The sequence below is a fragment of the Mirounga leonina genome, unplaced genomic scaffold, assembly GCF_011800145.1.
Source record: "Mirounga leonina isolate KUSES-001 unplaced genomic scaffold, KU_Mleo_1.0 Mir_125, whole genome shotgun sequence".
NCBI classification, from domain to species: domain Eukaryota; kingdom Metazoa; phylum Chordata; class Mammalia; order Carnivora; family Phocidae; genus Mirounga; species Mirounga leonina.
The window spans coordinates 69,325,437-69,336,904 of NW_023270305.1; the positions used below are offsets into that span (position 1 = coordinate 69,325,437).

Below are 11,468 nucleotides of genomic sequence, written 5' to 3' on the forward strand. Positions count from 1 at the left end.
AGAAAAAGCAAGAGAAGGAACAGAGACTAGAAAATTGATGACTGATGTTGGTTTTTTTTTTTTTTAAGATTTTATTTATCTATTTGAGAGAGAGAGCCAGAGTGTGTGTGAGAGGGAGAGAGAGAAACTGAAGCTGACTCCGCACTGAGCACAGAGCCTGATGCGAGGCTCGATCCCACAACCGCGATATCAGGACCTGAGCCGAAACCAAGAGTTGGACACTTAACCAACTGAGCCACTCAGGTGCCCTCGTTCTTTGTACTTGATAGATTATAGAAACTGTTCTCCATTTACTCATCCATATTTTATAACTTGTTTCATTTTTACAATCAACATGAATTTTTTGTGAAAGTGAAAAAAGTTTTTCCAAAACTGACCTCCAAACTGTACGCATAGGAGGACTTATTATATATTATACTGTCTCATTTTACTGGAGATTAGAATCATGTATTATACTATCACAAGCAAGCACCCCCCCAGGAGTACTGACAGCCACAGAGGAATTGTAACCAAGAATTTATCTGAAGAGTTAAGGAAGAAGGACTGGCACCCCACATAGGGCTAATATAAGGATTAAATTAGATAAGGTATGCAAAGCAATTAACACAGTGTTTGCACAAAGAAAGTACGTGATAAACATTAACCATCGTCATTAAGTAATTATAGGCATTACCAATTAGAGGCAATAATTGCAAACATACTATAGTCCCGAAATGGTGAAAAATCAAACTTGTATAAATACTACCATTTCAGAAATACCTTTTCTTCATTCTGGTTCATCTTTAATTGGTTATGGTTCACTGCTTCTTCTACCAAGACAGGACTGAAGGTATTCAAACACTTAAAATGCTTGGTCCAGGAAGAACATGACCCAGTCCTTACCCTCCAAAAGCTCATGCTCCTATACGAGCACAAATAAACCCAAATGCGGTTGGGAAGGAACTGACAATATTCAGAAATTTTCTATTTACAAGACTGTCTAAGATCCTATTAAAATTCAGTCTAACTCCAGCCTGCTTCTTTCTTGCATCTTTTTCTCGTCAACATGAGTCTCAAGTAACCTTTTTTCACATCCAGACAGAACCTAAGAGAAGCCCCCGGTATGGTGAGATAAACCTTTAAATATGAAATAATTCCCCTACATGTGAAAGATCTGAAAAGAGAAATTGACTCTTGGTAGTGCTAACCACTACTTCATTCCCTATTTGCAAATCAAGAAGCAATACTTCACATGAAGTCACCAATTCACCAAGCATTTCTTAAAGTGATCCAGTTTGAAAAGCACACTGCCCTCTCTTATGCACTGCTCTACCAAATAACTTTTGGAATGACAAACTTTATTTATAAAGAGCTCTGAGATAAGGCTTAAGTTCTAGACACACCTTTCTACTATAAATAATTCCTTAGAAAATCTTCTGCTTCCAATTTAATCATTCCCCAAAAAAGAATACCCAGGTAGGGCCCTTGCCATACCATGAATACAAACTGCTAATTAATTTCTATCAGTAGAGTTGTCTTGGGCTATTTCTCAAACTTTACTGCTGTGACAGTTTTTTACTATCACATGTTTTGATCCAAATGTAATACTGTAACTATATAAAACAGAATTAGTTAAGAAACAAAGTTAGACTGTCATAACATTTTGCAATCGTAACTGATTTAGAAAATAATCACAAATTTCTTAGAACTTAAGAAGACTTAAAATATGTTTCAGTTTATAGGTAAGCAATCTAAGGAAATACTTTAAACATGTAGAATATTTTGTTTCAAATACAGAGCATGTTTCTTTTCTCAAACACTACAAGTTCACAACACTTACTCATACAATAATTGAGATAATTTGTTAAAAAATGCAGGTTTGATTTATAGTAGCATAAAAAATAAAATACCTAAGAATAAATATAATAACCAAGAGGAGAAAGGCTTGTACATATTGAAAACTACAAACACTGCTGAAAGAAATTAAAGACAACACAGATAAATGGAATGACATCCCATGTGGAAGACAATACTGTTTAGATGTCCAAACTACCCAAAGCAATTTACAGATTCCATGCAATCCCTATTAAAATGACAAGAGCATTTTTTGCATAAACAGAAAATACCATCCTAAAATCCATATGGGATTTCAAGGGACCCCAAACAGCCAAAACAAAATGAGGATTTACACTTCCTGATTTTGAAACATGTAACAAAGCTACAGTAACGGAAAGTGTGGTCCTTGCATAAAGAGACAAACAGACCAATGGAATAGAGAGCCCAGAAATAAATTCTCATATATGGTCACATGATCGTCATACAAGGGTTCCAAGACCACTCACTGGGGAAAGGACATCTCTTCAACAAATGGTGCTGGGAAACAGGGTATTCACAAGCAAAAGAATGAATGTGGACACTCATACAAAAATTAACTGTAAACAGATCAAAGAATAAAATGAAAGATCTAAATCTAAAATTCCTAGAGAAAACAGGGGAAAAGCTTCATGACATCGGATTTGACAATGTTTTCTCAGGTAGGACATTAAAAGTGCAGGCAACAAAAGCAAAAACAGACAAATGGGACTATATCAGACTTAAAAACTTCTGTGTATCAAAGGTTACAATCAAAAGAGTAAAAGGGCAACCTATGGAATGGGAGAAAAGTATCTGCAAATCATCCATCTGATGAGGAGTTAATAACCAGTATATATAAAGAACTCCTGCAACTCAACAACAGAAATAACCCAATTTAAAAGTGGTCAAAGGGCTTGATAGATACTTCTCAAAAAAATAAAAATAAAATATATATATATGAATGGCCAACAAGCCTATAAAAAGATGCTCAATATCAGTTACAAAAATACAAATGAAAACCACAATGAGATATAACCTTACATTCATTAGGATAGCCACCATAAACAAACAAACAAAAACAGAAGATAACAAATAACAGAAGATAACAAGAATGTGGAGAAACTGAACCTTTGTAAACTGTTGGTAGAATTGCAAAATGGTGCAGCTACTATGGAAAATAGTATGGCAGTTGCTTAAAAAATTAAAAATAGGGGACGCCTGGTGGCTCAGTCGGTTAAGCGGCTGCCTTCGGCCCAGGTCATGATCCCAGGCTCCTTGCTCAGCAGGGAACCTGCTTCTCCCTCTCTCTCCCTCTGCTTGTGCTCTCTCTGTCAAATAAAATCTTAAAAAAAAAATAAAAAATAAAAATAGGACTACCTGGGCGCCTGGGTGGCTCAGTCGTTAAGCGTCTGCCTTCGGCTCAGGTCATGATCCCAGGGTCCTGGGATTGAGCCCCGCGTCGGCTCCCTGCTCTGCGGGAAGCCTGCTTCTCCCTCTCCCACTCCCCCTGCTTGTGTTCCCTCTCTCGCTATGTCTCTCTCTGTCAAATAAATAGATAAAATCTTAATAAATAAATAAATAAATAAATAAATAAATAAATAAAAATAGGACTACCATATGACCCAGTAATCCCACTTGTGGGTATATATCCCAAAAGAATTAAAAGCAGGATCTCAAAGAGACATTTGCACACCCATGTCCATAGCAGAATTATTTACAACAGCCAAAAAGTCAAAGCAATCCAAATGTCCATTGGTGAGTAAATGGATAAATGAAATGGAAAAAAATGGTATATAAATACAGCAAAATATTACTGAGCCTTAAAAAGGAAGGAAATCCTGTCACATGCTACAATATGATGAACCTTCAGGACATTATGCTAAGTGAAATAAGCCAGCCACAAAAAGACCCTGCATGATTCCACTTATATGAGGTATCTAAAATATTCAAATTCATAAAAACAGAAAGTAGAATGATGGGGCTGGAGCAGGGAAGAGAGATGGGGAGTTGTTGTTCAATAGATATGGATAGAGTTTCAGTTGTACAATATGAAAAAGTTCTGGAGATCTGTTCCACAACAATGTGAATACACTTAATACTACTGAACAGTACTCTTAAGATGGTTAAGATGGTAAATTTTATGTGTTTTTTTATAATTATATAGAAACAAACAAATAAAGCAGGTTTGACACTTGATTGTGACAGACATGTCAAGGATCCTCTTAGACTTTAGGCATTTTTCAGACCGTTGCTCTAAGTGCTCTATGTAACAAAATGAATCAGACAAAGAGTTATGGCTTTCTAAGAATCTTTCTAAGGCAATCACACAGGAATGAAAGAAAAACTCATCTAGTACTATGAATGAAACTAATGACCATCTAACTCAAAAATGCCTTCATAAGAATGAACAAAGTATTAGAAATGAACTTCTTTGGGAGCTCCTGGACCTCTAATGAAAGTCTCAGAGAGATTTCCCCATTGTCAAAAGCTGATGCCACTACCAGCCTTTGGATTATCTCCAGTTCCTTTTAATCAGGGCTAGTTTCTGAGAATATTCCACATGTCTAGGCTAACCTGTCATACCAATCTAGAACTAAGGAATGTTCACAGATTTTAGTCTTAATCTTGACCTGAGAATCTATCAGGTACTTAAATCATTGAGAACAGGGTCAGCAGCTTTCATTACCAAGTATCTGTTCCCTAGGTTATTTATTCACGGGTTTCCTTGGTTTCCTGTTAAGAATGTACATGATCCAGAATGGCCTGTGATCATTTTAATGGTTAACGATATGGATGATATGGATGTTTACAGCTGGTTAAAAAAAAAAAGTGCACTTCAGTGGAATACTTAATATACTGCCTCTGCAGGAACTGGCAGTCCTGCTCTTTCTCCAACTGGTATATATAAAAATCTACTACCGTTAAGTACTCATCCAGGATTATATAGTTGGTTCTAGGAACAGACGGCTTGGGATGAACATGGCTCAACCACCTACCAACTCTGTTACCTTCAGAATACTACTTAATTTCTCTGTGCCTGTTTCATGATCCATACATTGGTGTATAATAGAATCTGAAACCTTAAAATCCAAAAGTTACAGAAGTGTGGTTTACATAAGTGTATATCGCTCAGTTACAGGCAGAAGCAACATGCAAAGAAAAAAGTGGTGTCACCCTTTGTCTTATTATAGCAGAATTCCTAATGACACCAGCAACCAAGGTCCAAGTTTCACCTGTACTCTTGACTCTCAGCCCAGTCTCAGGTATAAGGGGGAAGATAAGGTCATTTTAGGTAAACCTTCATTTAAAACTGAATGCCTGCTATGTGCATACATAGCTATTGACCAAGGTTCAAAAATTCCAGTCTGGGTGAAGAAATGTCACCCATAAAATTTTAAGTTGCTAAATGTGTCAGAATGAGTAACAAAGACAATGCACACAGAAATGGAGAAAGTCCGGAGGGGAGAGCCCACCGCAATGCCTCCGGGCTGGAGGCTGTGGGAGAGCTGACCAAGATGGGGAACAGACACTGACACCACTTGCTAAGGGGTCAAAAACAAGACCAAGTGGCAGAGAGAATAATCACAGCATTAATAAAAACTGGGAAACCAGGATGGTGTGAGATAATTCTGACCTGGACATGCGCAGTGCATGTAGGGGTGTCTGCACACACGTGTGAAGAAAGACATCCCATGGGCGACTAGAAAGCAGTGACTGACGACTAAGGCAGGATGATAACCAAGAAGTACAAAGTCATGGAAATGAAAGGAGAAAAGTTCCAAGAAGCAGCTATCAACAGTGTCTGATGCTGCTTAAAACAGATAGTGAGGAAAAATTCAGCCCCAGAAAAAAAGGCCTCTCCATCTGCCAAGGCCGGTCAGAAAGCTCAAGCCACGTTTAGAATGAAAAAGAGTTTCTAAAATATCAAGCACTCAGCAATGATTTAATTTTTCCCCAAGAGTAGTTTGGCTTATTACTACTCCGGATGATAACAAATTAGATGATTTTACATCTACTCTCAAAGCTGATCTTTTTTGGCAAGAGTCTATGAGGACCCACTGAAAGGATTATAAAGAGAAGGAAAATAGTCATTAACAAGAGAAAGAGAGGACACACTTTTTCCAACTACAGGATTCCAAAGTTTCTGGCAGTAGCAAACAGCTTTTAGTAAAAGTAAGCCAACAAAAGTTCATTAGTGAAGCAGTTTTAACAAAGTAACGTTCTACTTACTAGGCTCAAATTAAAGAGTAGCCATTCTACCACCATACAAAAGATTAAAACAACTCACTCTTAAGAAAATCACTTCTAGGGCGCCTGGGTGGCTCAGTTGGTTAAGCAACTGCTTTCGGCTCAGGTCATGATCCTGGAGTCCCGGGATCGAGTCCCGCATCGGGCTCCCTGCTCAGCAGGGAGTCTGCTTCTCCCTCTGACCCTCCTCCCTCTCATGCTCTCTGTCTCTCATTCTCTCTCTCGCAAATAAATAAAATCTTAAAAAAAAAAAAAAAAAAAAAAAGAAAATCACTTCTAAAAATATTTTTACATTATAAAGTAATAATTTGATTAGAAAAAAATACCACTCCTAATCAATTCTACCATCCTAAAACAAATCCCCTAATTACATTTTAATTTCTTTTCTTGTGGCCTTTATTACTAAGTATTTTGTTCATATGCTTTGTAGATAAAACATTTTTGGACCCTCCTCCTGTGTCTGTCACAAATACAAACTTAAAAACAAAAATTTCTACACAAAACTAAAGTATCCTGGGTGGCTCAGATGGTTAAGCATCTGCCTTCGGCTCAGGTCATGATCCCGAGGTCCTGGGATTGACCCCCACATCGGCGGAGCCTGCTTCTCCCTCTCCCTCTGCCTGCCACTCCCCCTGCTTGTACTCTCTGTCAAATAAAAAACAAAAAAATCTTAAAAGAAAAAAAGTACCCAGCAAACAAGTTTAAAACCCTTAATAAAGAATACCAAACTTTGCCTTGCCATTAATAGCCAATTAATAATACATGTGACATTGAAATTTGTCACAGACTAAAACAACCATATTCCTGAAAATCTATCCAAGTTTATATCTACTAGATACATAAAATGTAGCTTTTTATTTATAATAAATTAAAAGACAACCATTCCTTCCAAAACCCACTTGACAGTGAAACTTTATTACCGGATATAAGATGCTCTTTTCAAAAGCTCCTATCTGCTGGCCACAATGGGCAAATTAATAAATCAAAATACTACTGGGGCGCCTGGGTGGCTCAGTCGGTTAGACATCCGACTCTTGGTTTTGGCTCAGGTCTTGATCTCAGGGTCGTGTAATCAAGTCCCGCACTGGGTTCGGTGCTCAGCGTGGAGTCTGCTTGCCCCTCTCCTTCAGCTCCTCTCTCTCTCTCTCTCAAATAAATAAATAAAAATACTTTTTAAAAAATCAAAATACTACTAAAAGTTATGTGTTTAACATACATACACATATTTTCATACATATTTTTATATTTTTACTACACATATCTATTTTCACTATTCTCAATATCTAGATCTTAGCTTCAAGAAAAATTTTGACACCAATCCAGAATAAGTGAGTTATCTGTAGTAATCATAGTAACTTCTTCCTCTCCCAACTCTTTCAAAATCCTTACAAACTGTAGAGCACAGCCAAAATATTCTGAAAGGTCCCTTTTCTCTGAAATAATTATACACCCCCACTGATCAGTAAAATTGGATGTTAAGATACAGAAATGTTAAAACATCCAGGATGTTAAGACAAGGAATGGCTCATGCTTCTGACTTAAGGAAATTAACATCTAGTCCAAACATGAAAAACTGCATTAGATAATGCACTTAGCTATTTCTGCTGTTTTTCTTCAAGAGACAATGAGTTTTATTTTGTTGTGAAGATTTTCTAGTGAAATTCTGCTGCAACTGACGAAAAATATACAAAATACAAAACACCCAGAGAACCATCATTAATATTGCAGGAAAATCTTAACTTTGAAAAATCACTAGTTTATACTACTAGCATAAACACAAAAAATCTTCAGGGTATGAATTGACAAACTGAACTCAGCTACCTTCAGAAATCTGCCCAGGCTTCCTGAAAAAACTCAACAGCACTTTTTTAGGGCAAATGCTGTATTTGTGACCTATCAGATGCCAAACTCATGGTATCACCATCATGTAAAAATCAATCTCCTTTCTTCTACTAACTCAAACAACAATACTATAGTTTGATCAGCAAGAAGGGGCCGAAAGCACAGGCCATTTTTGGAGCAACCTTCACAGAATACTTGATTAGAACCAGATTGTATCTATGATGGGCAGAGGCTTATGTTCTATAATAGTATAATTACCATCAGTATCTTGACTAGCTGGTTTGTACATTCAAACTGTTCGTACAGACACAACATGGGCCACAAAAGCTGTTTGATTCTGCCAGGACCACTGACTGAATCAACCACATCTTTTCATACTTTACACCCTGGCAAGAAATTCTTCTCATCTGAGCCTTACACTTAGGGGTATTAGAGATATTCACTCAAACTTATAAACTAAACAAACAGGAAATTAGCAAATATAATTTAGGCTGACATTTCTCAAACAAGGGATTTGTTAACTATTCACAGAAAATTAGCATATATATGGCTGTGGGGGGAAAAGCAGCAGAATTAAGTACAACTTAATGTTTTATGAGACTCAATCATTATTTTATTTCCCTGTGCTAATGGCCCATGAAGATAGTCATTCACTCAACATATGTTAAGTCCTTACTGTGTGCCTGGCACTGTATAAGGTAAGCAAAAGAACAGAGAAGCAAGGACACAAGGACTACTTGGAACAAAAGGAGACATGCCCATTAAATTATTGTACTGTTTTAGCTTTATTGGACACCAACTACATGCCAGACCGTACTGGACACACAATAGTAACAATCATCTAACTGCAGATCTGTAACCAATCAATGAACTATGACAGTAACAGGCCTGACTAGTCCTAAAGCAGCAATATTTTATTCTGGAAATAATCTTGCCTCTGTCAATTAATTCTTTCAATAGATAGCAATTCTCTTAATAATTTCCACCTATGTTAACCCAGACTAAGGTTGCTTACAGAGTTAAATGAGAGAATGGAATGTTTTGAACAGTAGAAACACATTAGTACTTTAACATTAATTTGGTTTGCATCTAGTTATTGCCTTCAATAACGATAACAAGTGACTTAAATCATAAAGCAGAACACCAACTGGAAAGTTACTGTGGCAAAACATTATTTTCTTGTAGTGGCAGTTTAGTGTAAAGTGGAAGCTAAACTAACAAGTTCTGCTTAGCTTTTTAAAAACCATTCACTTTTGGTGATTTATTTGTGAAAACTCTGTGACCACTCATTTCCCTAGGGTCAAAAAAAGGTAGTGCCGACACAACTACAGATTTGGTCCTCTAGGTTACAAAATAATTTTTAACCCTGTAGAAGTACCAGTTTTACATTAGTATCATTCGATACTAATGGGTTTTTTTTTTAAAAAAATAGGGGTCAGTTCTTAACTAAATTACAATAAAGGTTTGCAAACTAGAAACGATATTTGTTTTTAAACTCTGCCACATTAAAGATGACACCCAATCTTAAAATAAATTAAAAATGTAAACAGACTTCTAATAGCTTACTAGAGAACTAAACAGAATTGTATTATATATACCGAACTGCCAGCTAAACAACCAATACTGCAAAGCGATAAAGGAGAGGGAAGCTGAAGAAAACAAGATTCCTCTTCAAGAAATGTTTGAACAAATTCAAAGTAAAATTTTGTAAGCTATGTTTTGAACCCTTTCCACCAGTCTTGCTATTTTTACTACGACATTTTCTATGTGCACGCCGTTATCAAAACCACAACCAAAGGGGGGAAAGTGTCCTAAAATTTGAGTATTAACAGCAATCAAGTCTAAAAATATGCCCCTCCTACACAATGGGCCAAGTGGCAAGAAGATACGAGAACTCAGGAAGTTTTGAAAAGGCAGTGACAGCAGTCCAGAGGAAAGACAAGGGGAAGGAATCACGGAGAACAAGAACAACTCCGTGCAGCCAACGCCGCGAGCTGGCACTGGAACTGCAAGTTCCCGGCTCGGGACGGGACTCGACCGAGCAACTTCGCGCCGGACGGAGCTGCGCGCTCGGCCGCCCTCCGAGCCCCGAGCCGCAGCCCTTCCTCCCCGCTCGCAGCCCCGCGGCCGCCTCCGGGAGGGCGCGCTGACAGCCGCGGGGCCGGGCCTGGGAGCTGCCGGCCGGCTGACACCCACCTTCCTTCTCCGCCCGCGCCGCGGCCACTACGAGGGTCATCACCAGGTGCAGCGCTCCCAGTAGGCCGGCGGCCGCGCTCCGCGGGCCCCCGCCGCGGCTGGCCGCGGGCTCCACACCGGCCCCTGCGGACGTGGAGGCGGCGGCGGCTCCTGCTGCTCCTCCTCCAGCCCGCTTCCCCATCCCTGCCGGCCGGGGGCCGCCGCGCTCGAAGTCCGGCGCGGCCCTTCTCGGCGAGGCGGCGGCAGCGGCGGCGCGGGAGCCGTGGTCCGGGTTTTGGCCGCGGCGCCGGGTGCGAGAGCGGTTCCGGGCCCAGGGCTCGGGCTCCGGGCGTGGGTCCGGGTCCGTGCGTGCGTGTGAGCAAGAGTGTCAGTCACGGCCTCGGCCTCGGCATCGCCTACGAAGAGTCGAAGCGGAGAGGCCACGGGTCAAACACGGCGGGCGGCCATACTGGAAACGGGCACGGGCCGCGGGCTCTGGGCGCTGGCCTGCGAGGGGCGGGGCGCGGCCCTGGGCACCGCCCCGCCGTACCGTCACCTAGGGGGCCAGCAGGTCAGTCTGTCTGCCCCGGAGTCCGTGGTTCCGAATTTCTTGTCCCGGTCTCGGAGGCCCACGCCTTCACGGCCGGACAGGACACAGGCAGTACAACCCCAACCTGTCACCGCTGCCCCGCGGAGGAGGAGGAGGAGGAGGAGGAGGAGGATGGAGGCAGGCCCGGGCCCAGCCGCCAGGACTTATGATGGCGGTTCACGCTTCGCGGAGGCAGTGACGGCAATCACGTGGAGACAAGGAGGCCTTGCCGCGCAGCCGCCTTGGGGTGTGGGCGGGGCCGGGGGCACTGCGGGGCCCTGGGGGAGGTTCGCCCGCTGCTCCAAGGCGGGAACTAATCCCTTGCATCTCTGGTACTGCAATGGGAGAGCCTTCCAGAGGACTGGGTGCGCCTCCGGACCTCGAGGCCCAGCGCGGAAAATCCATTCCAGTGACTCCTCGTCTCACCTCCACCTTTCGGGCCGCCTGAGAATACTCCTGGCCTGGTTCAGTTCCTGGCGCTTCCTTGAGGACAGGGACCCACTCCATTCATCGTTATATCCTCAAGACACACTTCCCAGAAGCGCTTGATGGAATCATCTTGCTCTTGGAATTGTGCCTGCTTTGCTGCGGGAAAATCCTTTGCTGTGTGTATATAAAGCAGCAGTGACCCTGGACGGGGAGGGCAGATCGTTCTCTAGAAAGTGCCCAGTGGCCGTGCTGGCTTTGTCCGTCTTGGAAATTCTTAAGACGTTTTATACAGCTAGTTCCCGCAAGGCCCAAATCAAACGCCTTCTTTAGTATCCTTCAGGAAGCCTTCTCA

General features: G+C 41.1%; 1 protein-coding gene across 2 annotated transcripts in view; it reads right to left on the bottom strand.

The window, feature by feature from the left end:
• TMEM131 (transmembrane protein 131) overlaps nucleotides 1-10,523 on the bottom strand; it is a 240,722-nt gene extending 230,199 nt beyond the window's left edge. The window contains exon 1 of one of the 2 annotated variants that reach the window (XM_035001727.1): nucleotides 10,120-10,523. In XM_035001727.1, the coding sequence (XP_034857618.1) occupies nucleotides 10,120-10,300 (181 nt within the window). In that variant the 5' untranslated portion in view covers nucleotides 10,301-10,523. The remainder of the gene's footprint in view (nucleotides 1-10,119) is intronic. The other variant, XM_035001728.1, reaches the window with a different exon arrangement.
• Nucleotides 10,524-11,468: the final 945 nt, after the last annotated feature.